Genomic DNA, 14208 nt, shown 5'->3' with positions numbered 1-14208 from the left:
AGCATCAATAATCAGGGACATCCACAAACAGAGAAAAACAAACCACTGAAGTGTAGGAAAGGTATTAACCCAGTCATCATAAGAAAAATCAGAGTATTGTTGGGCTTGCCTACACTTAGTTTATGATATAGTTTTAAATACTTTAAACAACTGTGAAATATCTAGACATAGGGTAAAAAGACATCATCCATGAATGTGTAGTTGAATGAATAATTACATTGTAATCCTTACCTCAGAGAAGGCAATGGCAACCCACTCCAGTACTCTTGCCTGGAAAATCCCATGGACGGAGGGGACTGGTAGGTTGCAGTCCATGGGGTCGCTAGGAGTCGGACACGACTGAGCGACTTCACTTTCACTTTTCACGTTCATGCATTGGAGAAGGAAATGGCAACCCACTCCAGTGTTCTTGCCTGGAGAATCCCAGGGACGGGGGAGCCTGGTAGGCTGCCGTCTATGGGGTCACACAGAGTCGGACACGACTGAAGCAACTTAGCAGCAGCAGCAATCCTTACCTAGGTCATCAGATGGGGGTCACAGAATCCTTACCTGTTAGGTTCATCTAGTCAAGGCTATGGTTTTTCCTGTGGTCATGTATGGATGTGAGAGTTGGACTGTGAAGAAGGCTGAGCACTGAAGAATTGATGCTTTTGAACTGTGGTGTTGAAGAAGACTCTTGAGAGTCCCTTGGACTGCAAGGAGATCCAACCAGTCCATTCTGAAGGAGATCAGCCCTGGGATTTCTTTGGAAGGAATGATGCTAAAGCTGAAACTCCAGTACTTTGGCCACCTCATGTGAAGAGTTGATTCATTGGAAAAGACCCTGATGCTGGGAGGGATTGGGGGCAGGAGGAGAAGGGGACGACAGAGGATGAGATGGCTGGATGTCATCACTGACTCGATGGACGTGAGTCTGAGTGAACTCTGGGAGTTGGTGATGGACAGGGAGGCCTGGCGTGCTGTGATTCATGGGGTCACAAAGAGTCGGACACGACTGAGCGACTGATCTGATCTGATCTGATTCTGACTTTTGTCGTAATGATTTTCTTGAGTGCTTTGTAAGTTTTCTAAGTTTGTATGTATACTTGAATTTAGTTTTGCCTGTTTTTGGAGGTTATATAAAGGGAATTAAACTATATATTTTTTTGTATTTTGCTTTCACTTTATTATGATGGTAAGATTCATCTACACTGTTGTGTGTAGCTGTATTCTTTTATATTCACTGTATAAATATAATTTATCTGTTTTACTGTTTATGGTAATTGGAGGTGTTTCTGGTTTGGGCACTAGAAAAATAAAAGGTACTGTTCTGAATGTACTGAGAGCTGGATCTTGATGCAGATGTATTAGTCAGATAAGGCTCCCATAACAAAATACCATAGACTAAGTGGCTTAAAAAAAAGGAATTTATTTTCTCACACTTCTGGAGACAGGAAGTCCAAGATGAAGGTGCTGATAGGGTTGGTTTCTGGTGAGAGTTCTCTCTCCTTGGCATATAGACAGCTGCCTTCTCACTGTGACCTCATGTGGCCTTTATGTGGTGCCTATGCACTCCTGGTGTGTCTTCCTCTTCTTATAAGGACACAGGTCTTATTGGATTAGGACCCCACACTTACTAGCTCACTTAACTTCAATTACCTCCTTCCAAGGCTCTATCTTACCTGCAGTCACCTGGGGTCTAGGGCTTCAAGATGTGAGTTTAGAGCAGACACAGTTCAGTCCAAAACAGCACATGTGCATGTCATTTCTTTGGGAGGCTTATGACGAAGTGGAACTGCTGACTCTTGCTGCTGCTGCTAAGTCGTTTTTGGAGCAACTAACTGAGCAACTCTGTGCGACCCCATAGACAGCAGCCCACCAGGCTCCTCCGTCCCTGGGATTCTCCAGGCAAGAACACTGGAGTGGGTTGCCATTGCCTTCTCTGCTGCTGACTCCTAGAGTGAACGTATTGTCAACTAGAAAAGATAATGGCAAACTGTTCTCCCAAGTGGTTGTACCAATTCACATTCCTGACAAAAGTATATGAAAGTCCCTATTGCTCCTCATTCTTGCCAATGCTGGGTGTGTAATGACATCTTCTTGGCTTTTATTTGCATTTCCCTGGTTATTAATGAGGTTGAGTGCCTTTTCGTTTTTTAGTGCCCATTTGGATATCCTCTTCTGTGAAGTACTTGTTAAGACTTGTGCCCATTTTTCTGTTGGGTTTATGTCTTTTTCTTACTGATCTGTGTTGGAGTTTAAAAAATACATTAAAAATATATTAATGATAGTCCTCTTGTTAGTTATTATAGCATTACAAATATATTTTTCCCCTTCTGTGGCATGTCTTTTTATTTTATTGATTATGTATTTATCTTGTATTTCTTTCTCATGGAAAAGAATCTTTCACTATGCAAAGTCTCGCTGTCTGATAGAGCAAGTCTTTACCTCCCAAATTCTTGGTTCTTCACATTTTTAGATGAATATTAGAAGCACATTGTCAAGTTTCAGGAAAAATAAGCTTTTTGGATTTTGATTGGGATTGCATTGAGGCTCTAAAGCAATTTGGAGTGAATTGACATCTTTAAAGTGTTGAATCTTACAATCTGTGTACATGGTTACATAAAAGTGAAAGTGTTGGTCACTCAGTTTTGTCCATCTCTTTGTGACCACACAGATTGAAGCCCGCCAGGCTCCTCTGTTCATGGAATTCTCCAGGCAAGAATACTGGACTGGGTTGCCATTCCCTTCTTTAGGGGATCTTCCTGATCCAGGGATCAAACCTAAGTTTCCCGCATTGCAGGCAGATTCTTTACCATCTGAGCCACCAGGAAAACACATACTCCCTTTTAAATTGCCCTCAGTAAAGTTTTATAATTTTCTCTTTATATGTGCGTGTGTTAGTTGCTCAGTCGTGTCTGACTTTGCAACACCATGAACTGTAGCCCTCCAGGCTCCTCTGTCCATGGAATTCTCCAGGCAAGAATACTGGAGTAGGTTGCCATAGAGTTCTAATATTTTTTGTTAGAAGTAGATTTTGTTGTTGTTGTTGCATATATCATTTAAACAGGGAAATTTCCTGGTGTCCAGTGTTAGGACTCTGCAGTTCCATTACAGATGGCACAGGTTTGGTCCTTGGTCAGGGAACTAAGATCCTGCATGCTGCAAGGCATGGGCAAAAAAAGATTGTTTGGAAAGTTAGAGGTATGTTGACTTAATATTGTTCACAAACCTTAAATTTCTGAATTGTAGTTTATTCAGCAGGAATTTTTAGGACTTCAAGCCTAGGAGGCAGCATCTCAAGTAATCGTGAGAGAACTACTCTGAGGAGTTGAGGCAGGGAGCTAGGACATATAGGAGTTTTGCAAAAAAGTGAAGGTAGTCTGAACTTCAAACAATTACTGTTAATTAAAGAAAACCAAATATGTTAACTTAAGGTATATAGCAGTTTTCTGTTTACAAGAAGATGCCAAATCTGGGCTTGGAAATCATTCCTTTGATATGCACCTCAGCTATCTGGGCCAGTATCCTGTTTTCATATCCTAAATTTCCTTAAGTCTCATCTGGGAGCAACTGCAGTCTGATGGCTCCTATATGGCAGGTTTTCTTTCCTTCCTGAGTTCCCTTACGCCTCACCAGCTCACCATAGGCTGTGGCTGCGCAGGTGGCGGCTGCAATAGCTGATGACCTTTGTTTAGTGACATAGCATGAAATAGCCCATTTCTCAGGTACATGTGTTCATCTTTCTTTTGTATATAGTTTTTGTATCTGCAACGTTCTTTCATTTCTTTTACTTGCTTTCCTGTATAGCATAGGACCTACAATTCAGTGTTAGAAATGTAAATACTGGGCATTTTTGTCTGATCTCAAAGGGAAAGCTTTTACTATTTCGCCATTAAGTACGTTGTTTGCTGGAGGTTTATTTGAGATGCCTTTTATCTGTGTTCTAGTTACCTTTTGCTGTTAGGACATAGACCCTACCTCTGGATGGAAAGTGAAAGTGAAAGTGGCTCAGCCGTGTTTGACTCCTGGTGGCTCCATGGACTATACAGTCCGTGGAATTCTCCAGGCCAGAATACTGGAGTGGGTAGCCTTTCCCTTCTCCAAGGGATCTTCCCAAGCCAGGGATCGAACCCAAGTCTCCCACATTGCAGGCAGTTTCTTTACCAGCTGAGCCACAAGGGAAGCCCACCTCTGGATGGAAGGGAGTATCAAAGTCACATTTTAAGAGTATGTGAGAATGGAGATACTGTTACAGCCATTATCTCTGATTATGGATTTGTCTATTTCTCTTGGTATTTGTTAGGTTTTTTTGTTTTGTTTTCTGTATTTTGAGACTGTATGATTAGGTGCCTAGGTCTTTTTTTTTTTTTTTTTTTGTCCCACTACACAGCATGTGGGAATCTTAGTTCCCTGATCAGGGATCGAACCCATGCCCCCTGCAGTGGAAGCACAGAGCTCTGACCAGTGGACTGCCAGGGAATTCCCATAGGTGCCTAAAATTTTAAGTTAGTTAAACCTTCCTGGTGCATTAAAGTGTTTAATTGTACGAGGTGGAACTCTTGTTTCAGTTCGTTTAGTGTTTCCCTGGAATCCAAAACAGGCATGCCTAACTCACCAGATTATAATGGTGAGTGTATTCTCCCGTCAACAACGCAAGGACTTTCACTCCATTTCCCTTTCCTCTGAACTTATATGCTCTTGCCACTAAGTGATTTAACACTCTAAATCTCGTAATACATTTTAATTTTCTTTTAAGAAAATGTCCATTTATATTTACTGCTTCCTTTGTTTTCCTTTCCTTTGTGGATCTCACACTTGCCGTTTTCCTCCTGACTGAAACTACCTTGTTTAGAATTTTCTGATGGTCTGCTTCAATTCTCTTCATTTTTGTCTGAAAAAGGGAAAAAAAAATTCCTTTGTTTTTGAAATATATTCTTGTTTGAATTCTGCTTTCGCAGAGCTTCAGAGATGTAATTCTGCTATCTCTGGCTTCCGTTGTTTCTCTCTGGGTTTCTGTTCTCCCTTTATTTTTGACCTAGGAGTTCCTCACTATCTTCCTAGCCCTTTCATGCCTTATGAATGTTTTAAATTATTTTACCTAGCGTTTTTAATTGTTTTCAGCAGCGGTATTTTTTTTCCCCCCCCAGTGGTACAGCTCTATTTTATTTAGAAGATAGCAGGAGAATCCCTCCTTGAAGCCTGAGGGCATGCCAACCCAAAGACATGAAGAGAAGAGAGTTGGAGGAGCGCGCCAGCGCGCGGGAGAGAGAGAAAGAGCACGTGCACACGGGGGAGAGAGAGAGAGAGAGACCTCGCTTTGGCTCCTCCTTTTGTATGTTTTTTCCTCCCCCCCCCCAACCCCCGGGCCTGCCCTATGCAAATTGGGCTAGCCAGGAGTGTTGTTTGTTCTACCTGAGGTCTTCACTCTGGTCCTCGGACCTTCCTTTGACCTTCCTTTATTCTATTTTTGCAGGCTTTTCCCTTCCTCGTCTTTTAGCCACCGCCATTTTGGACTCCTGTTTCCTATTCTAACTACCTAACATTCCCCCCTGAAGAGATGAGAAGTCCAGTTCTTTGAGAATAGGGGCGTCAAGGTCTTTCTGGCTACTTCCTGCTGAATTGGGACAGCGAGGGGTATTGGGCCTCCCCTTCTTGCTAGTCTCAGGCCTCAGAGTCTTCATAGTGGTGTCCATCTAAGAGTGAGCGGTATTTTCCATGGTCGGCTGTAGTTTTGTATCTTTGTTGAACTGGCACTGCATGTTGTAGCTTGTTGACCTGCCACATCCAGTTGCACCCTTGGCTCCAGCCCCATGATGGTTATCTGTGACAGGCAGGCTGGCTGGAGTGGGCCTCTTCAGTCCTTAACTGGAGGTCTTCTGGAATCTGAGGCTGAGCTGCGTGAGCTTTCTGCTGAGTTCGTTTTTCGCTGTCCTGGTCTCCAGCATGATGGGCCTCTTGGCACTTCCCTTGCGCTGGGTTTTCTTCGCTTTCTGCTTCAACCATGGGAGGTTTTGCTGAATTGGGCTCCTGCTGTGCTTGGCCTCTTCCTTGAGTCACGGCACCATAGATGTTAGGCGAGTGTATGCTCCTCGGTTCTGTCTCGTCACAACAAAGGTTCGAAGTGATGGACATTAAAGCCCTCAGCACGTCACAGCTCTTGGGTCTTAGACAAACCATGTTAAAGCTCTTAGACAAATCAGTGTTATAGCTCTATTTTATTTAAAAGATAGCAGGAGAATCCATCCTCAAAGAGTGAGGGCATGCCAACCCAAAGACATGAAGAGAAAAGAGTGGAGGAGCACGCCAGCGTGCTGGAGAGAGAGAGAAAGAGAAAGAGTGCACGCATGTTGGGGAGAGAGAGAGAGAGAAAGAGCGCACGCACTCGGGGGAGAGAGCTCAGCAGCAGTATTGACACAAATAATTTTGCCCATGGTTACCAGAAACTAGAAGTCAGTACTGCCTTTATTTTGAATTCTATATGGTAGTAGGGGCAACTGATTCTCTTCAATACCTAAGAAGCTCTGAAATTATAATATCACCAGCTATATGACTGAGTCAGTTGTACACTGTTAACCAGAATATTGTTGACCAGAAAAAAACACACAACCTAAAAGTTGAAAATTATGTTTTATTGTGAAGACAAAATGAGGACTTAAGCCCAGGAGGCAGTCTCTCAGCTGAGATAGCTCTGAGAGAGTGCACCAAAGAGGTAAGGGAGGAGCCAGCATATGTAAAAATTTTTGCAACAAAGATCAGGTAGTTGGAACTTCAAAAGATTACTGTTAATTAAAACTGTGTAGTCAAGGTTATGGTTTTTCCGGTTGTTACGTATGATGTGAGAGTTGGATGATAAAGAAGGCTGCTGCTAAGTCACTTCAGTCGTGTCCGACTCTGTGTGACCCCATAGACGGCAGCCCACCAGGCTCCCCGGTCCCAGGGATTCTCCAGGCAAGAACACTGGAGTGGGTTGCCATTTCCTTCTCCAATGCATGAAAGTGCAAAGTGAAAGTGAAGTCGCTCAGTTGTGTCCGACTCTTAACGACCCCATGGACTGCAGCCTACCAGGCTCCTCCATCCATGGGATTTTCCAGGCAAGAGTACTGGAGTGGGGCGCCATTGCCTTCTCCGATAAAGAAGGCTGAGTGCCGAAAAATAAATGCTTTCTAATTGTGGTTGTGTTAAGGAGTCCAAGCTCGCTTTACGTGTCACACGGTAGGCCAATAAATCCAAGAAATGAAGCTTTAAGACAAGGAAGAGACTTTATTTGGGGAGCCAGCTGACTAAGAAGAGAGGCTAGGCCTCAAAATAACTGTCTTGTTGAGGCCTGAATGCCAGGTTCTTTTATGGATCAGAGATGGTGGGGAGGTAAGGAAACAAAGTAAAAAGACCATTTAATTCTTGCAAATATCTCCTGGAGTGGCAAGCCTCAGGCAGGGGCATGTGTTAGTTTCACTTCCTTACACACTTCACAAATCAAATCCCTTACACAGTGGAAGTGACAAATTATACAGTGGAAGTGACAAATAGATTCAAGGATTAGATCTGATAGACAAAGTGCCTGGAGAACTATGGAGGAGACAGGTATCAAGACCATCCTCAAGAAAAAGAAATGCAAAAAAGGCAGAATGGTTGTCTGAGGAGGCCTTACAAATAGCTGAGAAGAGAGAAGCGAAAGGCAAAGGAGAAAAGGAAAGATAGAACCATTTGAATGCAGAGTTCCAAAAAACAGTAAGCAGAGATAAGAAAGGCTGCAAAGAAATAGAGGAAAACAATAGAATGGGAAAGACTAGAGATCTCTTTGAGAAAATTAGAGATACCAAGGGAATATTTCATGCAAAGATGAGCATAGTAAAGGACAGAAATGGTATGGACCTAACAGAAGCAGAAGATATTAAGAAGAGGTGGTAACAGTACACAGAAGAACGGTACAAAAAAGATCTTCATGATCCAGATAACCACGGTGGTGTGATCACCCATCTAGAGACAGACATCCTGGAATGCGAAGTCAAGTGGGCCTTACGAAGCATCACTACAAAGATAATGGAGGTGATGGAATTTCAATTGAGCTATTTCAAATCCTACAAGTTGATGCTATGAAAGTGCTGCCCTCAATATGCCAGCAAATTTGGAAAACTCAGCAGTGGCCACAGGACTGGAAAAGGTCAGTTTTCATTCCAATCCCAAAGAAAGGCAATGCCAAAGAATACTCAAACTACCGCACAATTGCACTCATCTCACACACTAGCAAAGTAATGCTCAAAATTCTCCAAGCCGGGCTTCATCAGTATGTGAACTGTGAACTTCCAGATGTTCAAGCTAGATTTAGAAAGGCAGAGGAATCAGAGATCAAATTGCCAACATCCGTTGGATCATTGAAAAAGCAAGAGAGTTCCAGAGAAGCATCTGCTTCTGCTTTATTGACTATGCCAAAGCCTTTGACTGTATGGATCACAACAAACTGTGGAAAATTCTTAAAGAGATGGGAATAGCAGACCATCTTACCTGCCTCCTGAGAAATCTGTATGCAGGTCAAGAAGCAACAGTTAGAACTGGACATGGTTAGACTGGTTCCAGATCCAGAAAGGAGTACGTCAAGGCTGTATATTGTCAGCCTGCTTATTTAACTTATATGAAAAGTACATCAAGTGAAATGCCAGGCTGGGTGAAGCACAAGCTGGAATCAAGATTGCTGGGAGAAATATCAACAGCCTAAGATATGCAGATGCTACCACTGTAATGGCAGAAAGTGAAGAGAAACTAAAGAGCCTCTTGATGAAAGTGAAAGAGGAGAGTGAAAAAGTTGACTTGAAACTCAACATTCAAAAACTTAATGGAACGGCATCTGGTCCCATCACTTCATGGCAAATAGATGGGGAAACAGTGGAAACAGTGACAGACTTAATTTTGGGGGGCTCCAAAAATCACTGCAGATGGTGACTGCAAGCATGAAATTAAAAGATGCTTGCTTCTTAGAAGAACAGGCTACATTGTTTAACCTTGGTAGATATTTACTTATTGTAGGGCTCTAAGACAAAGTAACGCGGCCAGCATACACAGCTTTTTGAAAGCGTCACTATTTGACACGTCAGTGAGATGTGAACCTTTGTCTTCCTCCAGAAAAGTGCTTATATGCCTAGATAGCAGAAGTTTGTACACTTTTTCAATGGCTTTCTGAGCCTCATCCATGATCTATATTTATAGAGTTTATAAACTATAAGCACCCATCCTCAACTCACCAACCTAGCTAGGGGTCTCCGCCCAAGAGAGGTGCTTGTTCAGAGCTTTGTTTTCAGGAAACAGTCTACTAATGTGGGCAAGGCCAAAATTTCTGTTTCTATCCACCTTCCCCACCACCACCAGGATTGGGGATATCACTGCATACCTATTTTTTGATCATATGGAGAAACTTGTATGTGTTCTGGATTCTGGAAAATTCAGTCATTGCAAGTAAAGGAACTCTGAATGATTTGCTTTCTGATGCGGAGTGAATGTCACCATCTTTATTGATGAAGGAAAATGTTATTGGAGTTCTAACCAAATATTCTTTCTTTCTTTTTTTTTTTTTTATTGAAGCTGTTTCCTCTGCCTCTCCTCTACGTTGGAAACCACATAAGTGGATTAGCAAGCACAAGTAAATTAAGGTAGAGTGCAGAATAACGGTTGATTGGCGGTTCTTCACTAGTTTTCTTTTAGTGTCACAGAGATAAACTTTGATTTTTTCAAGATATTGCTTGGGCTATATATGGAAGATAATAATATTTCATAATTTTAAGGAAATAAGGTAGTTTTGAGTTTGATAATGCTTTAGAAATGTTAAAAAGCTGATATAGTTTTCTTTATGTCCAAGTCTGAAGATAGAATGTGATATCTGTAGAAATCAAGATAGAGAACGTATGATTTTCCAGGAAGATTCATTTATATGAATGTGGTTCTGTGTAACTTTTGATTCCATCACAGTTTTATAAAAGCAGGAACACTGTCAGTTTTCGGGTAGTTCAAGTTTGGTACAAGGAAAAATTAATGACAGATATTATTTTCAAGTATGTGATACATATTTCTGAAGTTTGCATCTGCATTTATTTTATGGTCCTTTGACTACTTTGTTAATAGTCCCTATAAAAATGAAAATGGAACTGTATGATGAACAAGTCATCCTATAATTTGTAAAATGGTGTGAAATATGTAGCCTAATGAGTACACATGTGGGTCACGAACCTTATGAAAAAGGTGTGAATAATGAGAAAATCAAGTTTATATAAAGGGTGACAGAAGTGGAGTAAAGTCTGTTCGTATAGGAAGAGTAGAAAAGAGGCAGGTAGGAAGTAAGCCAGAAGGAGAAAGTACATAAAACCTGTTGCCTGTCACTCTTGTTTGGAAAGGGCAGATCGTGGCGGTTGTGAAAAACAAAATGTACAATCCTGTTTCTGATTATACCTTTTAGTTGTTTCTCTCTGGGATCAGGTCAACCAATTTTCCTTAATTTCCAAGTTTGTATTAAAGCTTCCTGTGGCAGGTGCTGTTGCTGTATTGCCGTGTAACCTCTTGGCCTCTCTCTGAGCCACTTGCAGCGTGGGAGTGCCTTCAGTTACCCTGATAGCTGCCCAGCTCTTGCACTGGGGGTCTGGGTAGATGAGGGATTCTTTTTTTTAGTGATCTTAGAAACATCTTTATTAGAAGTGTTCTTCAATACTTTTCTGCATGCATAGCAGAAGAGGAAGATGAAGGCCTTTAGCAAGTAAGACTGAGGAGAAAGGAAGGAAATTGCTTATGCATGGTGTCATGTGGTATGTTTCTGTCTCCCCTGTTTTCAGTAAACTGGAAGTTGGTTCTAGAGGCTTAATCAAATTTAGATTCAGTTTTTCAGGCAAGATCAGTTTATTAGTGATGTTGGGTTCTTTCTTCTGCATCACCTCACAGGGCACATAATGTTTTATCCCACTTCTAATGATATTTAATTGATCAAAAATTCAGTCTTTAATGATTTTAAGGGGTCAGTCTGGTCCCTTCATTAGAACGTTCCCCATCAATTTTTTACCTAATGAGGTTAGCACACGCTGATGATCACTGTGTAGATCCATTATTTCATTACAAATTGAAAAATGATGATTTTCTAAACTGTATCTCCCCTTCTGCAATTATTATCTAAACTTCCTCAGTGAATACAAATTTTCACTCACCATTTCATACAGGAAAGGCAGGACAAAAGCTTTATTTTTAGGCCTCCAGAGTAATAAACCAGTGTTGCGTCACCGTCAGTAGTGAGCTGCAGATTTTTGTTTGTTTTGTTTTTTACCAGCATTATTAACTCATCAATTGTTATTTACAAGTCCCATATGAGATATGCACTTAGCAAATATTTTCTCTCAGTCTATCGCTTGCCTTTTCATTCTCTTAACACTGTTTCTCAGAGCAGAAGTTTACATTTTAATGACGTTCCACTATCGTTTTTTTCTTTCATGGATTATGCCTTTGATATTTTATCTAAAAACTCATTACTAAACCAAGGTCCTCTAGATTTTCTCCTACATTATCTTCCAGAGGTTTTATGTTTTACATTTAGGTGTATGGTCCATTTTGAAGTTAAGTTTTGTGATAGGTATAAAGCCTGTGTCTAGATTCAGTTGTTTTTTTTTTTTTTTTTAACATGTAGATGTCCGGTTATTTGAAAACCATTTATTGAAAGGCTAGTCTTTCTCCCTTGAACTGTATTTACTGCTTCGTCAGAGATCAGTTGACTCTATTTGTGTGGGTTTATTTCTGGGCTCTCTATTCTGTTCCATTGAGCTATTTGTTTCATTTACCTAATGTTTTAGTTCATTATACGCATCTTCTTTTGATGCTTAGATTGTATCATCTCAGTGCGGGGAGCGAGCTCCGCCTCTGGCAAAGGTCATGAGGAAGGAGGCTTGGCATACGCAAAGGCGGGATCAAGCCTCAGGAGTCTCCCTGGAAATTCTCGAGCAATCTACCCCCAAAACCAGAGTCTGCCTACTTTCTGCTTTGTGCTTTCACCTACACCTCTGACTTTACGGGGGGCTGTCCCCCACTACCTCTCTGAAAAAAGAGTTAGCTTATAGCTCCAGTTAATAATTCCTGGGTGTGACAGTGTTTCAACCTACAAACTCCCTTGGAAGTCCTCTAGCCTGCCTGAATAGGTTTTTCCGGCCACATGTGATTGCTCCGAGCCTCCAAACTGTGAGAGGCATGAGATGTTCTAAACTGTCTAAATACAGATTCCTTTGAGCAGTCAAAAGATTGATTAGAAATTGTATTGGTGAAGGGATTTTCACTTGTTGGGCCAATGTTTGCTGCTAAGTCTCCATATCCCTTACCTGCTGTGTCCCTGGCAGTGTATTGATTAATATAATTGGTTTAAATAGTAGCTTTAATGTTTGTAACCTGGGACCCTTGAATTAATTCTTTTTCTTGTTATAGCCCACCACACCTTTGCTCTGTAGGAATGCAACTTTATCTAATGCTTTTTGGAGGCTGGCGCCTGACTTTAGAATAATCACCTTTAGAGAAAAAGGCCTCCGGGCCAGAAGATGATGCAAATCACCTAAACTTTTGCATATGATAAGTTTGCAGGAAGAAAGCCTGGCTTACTGCATGACTCTACCCCTTCCCCCATTATCCTCTATGCATAACTTAAGGTATAAAAACTACTTTGGAAAATAAAGTGTGGGCCTTGTTCACCGAAACTTGGTCTCACCATGTCGTTCTTTCTCTTACCTTCTGGCTGAATTATTCAGCCTCTTTTCTACACTGAATTTCCTCACTGAGCTATCCTTATTTCAGCCTCTTTTCTCCACTGAATTTTCCTACTGAGCTATCCTCATTCTATTACTCTTTATATCCTTAATTAACGTTTAATTAAGCAATTGTTTCCTGATCTTCGCCGACGCCGTCCCCGCTTCGAATTCCCTGGATCAGCCGGGGCTGGTCCCCGGCATCTCAGGTCAGTGGGAGCTCTTTGAGTAGACTCCTATGTTCTAGGGCTCCAGTAGTCTTTGATTACTTCCTTGCTTCCTGGCACATGATGTCCAGGTTTATCAAACTATTTCTGCCATTTCTCCAAGGGTCTCCTAGTTATTTTTGTTGTGAGACTGAGGCCATAGTATGGATGCTGGATATATTTGGAAGGAAGGGCTAACACAGTATCCTGATTAACAACATACAGTGTATGAGAACAAGAAAGACCAAGATGCCTTCATGGTTTTGGGCCCGATTAAGTGCTATCAACTGGGTCCATACCTGGGAGTGGGGTCGCTGAGTCGTATGTGTTTAACATTTTGAGGAACTGCCAAACTATTTTCCAAGTGGCTGTACCATTTTACTTTCCCACCAGCAGTGTATGAGGGTTACAATTTTTCTACATTCTTGCCAAATTTGTTATTGTCTGTCTTTTTGATTACAGCTGTTGCAGTGGTTGTGAAGTGGTATCTCACTGTGGTTTTGATTTGCATTTCCCTGCTGACTAATGATACTGACCATCTTTTCATGTGCTTATCAGCCATTTATCTGGCTTCTTTGGAGGAATGTCTATTCAAGTCCTTTGCCTATTTTTAATAGGGTTATTTATCTTTTTATTATTGAGTTTTAAGTCTTTATATAGTCTAGATACAGGTGCTTTATTATATACATGATTGCAAAATTTTCTCCTATTCTGTGGATTGTCTTTTTACTCTCTTGATGGTATACTTTGAAGCACAAAAGTTTTAAGGTTTTAAAAATTTAGTGAATAATTAAAGTTAAACATACCTAATATAAACATTTTAACCACTTTTAAATGGACAGTTTATTACATATATTCACAGTCTTGAGCAACCATCACCTCTACCTATTTCCAGAAAGTTTTCATCATCCCCAACAGAAATTCTGTGCCATTAAACAGTAATGCCCCATTCACCCTCCCCCTAGCCCTGGTAAACTCTGTTTTACTTACTGTCTCTATGAATTTGCCTGTTCTAGATATTTCATACAAATGGAATCATACAGTATTTGTCCTTTTATTATGTCCAGTTTATTTCAGTTAGTGTAATGTTTTTAAGTTTCATCCATGTTGTAGCATGTATCAAAATTTCATTCCTTAGTAAGATTGTATAAGATTCTACTGTTTGGATTTATGATATGTTCTTTATCTATTTATAGATTTTGGTAAAGTCTGATATATCTATTTTTTGTTATTGTTGCTGTGCTTTTGGTATTGTGTCTAAGAAAACTTTG

General features: G+C 41.0%; 1 protein-coding gene across 7 annotated transcripts in view; it reads left to right on the top strand.

Annotated features, from left to right (window-relative positions):
* Nucleotides 1–14208, top strand: part of SLC35D2 (solute carrier family 35 member D2) — a 58185-nt gene that overhangs the window by 12164 nt on the left and 31813 nt on the right. For all 7 annotated transcript variants that reach the window (XM_070795091.1, XM_070795090.1, XM_070795095.1 and 4 more), the window contains exon 4: nt 9556–9623. In XM_070795091.1, coding sequence (XP_070651192.1) covers nt 9556–9623 — 68 coding nt within the window. The remainder of the gene's footprint in view (nt 1–9555; nt 9624–14208) is intronic.

This window comes from Bos indicus, chromosome 8 (genome assembly GCF_029378745.1).
Source record: "Bos indicus isolate NIAB-ARS_2022 breed Sahiwal x Tharparkar chromosome 8, NIAB-ARS_B.indTharparkar_mat_pri_1.0, whole genome shotgun sequence".
Classification (NCBI taxonomy): domain Eukaryota; kingdom Metazoa; phylum Chordata; class Mammalia; order Artiodactyla; family Bovidae; genus Bos; species Bos indicus.
Note: the sequence above shows the minus strand (reverse complement) of the source record. Positions and strands in the feature narration are given on the sequence as shown.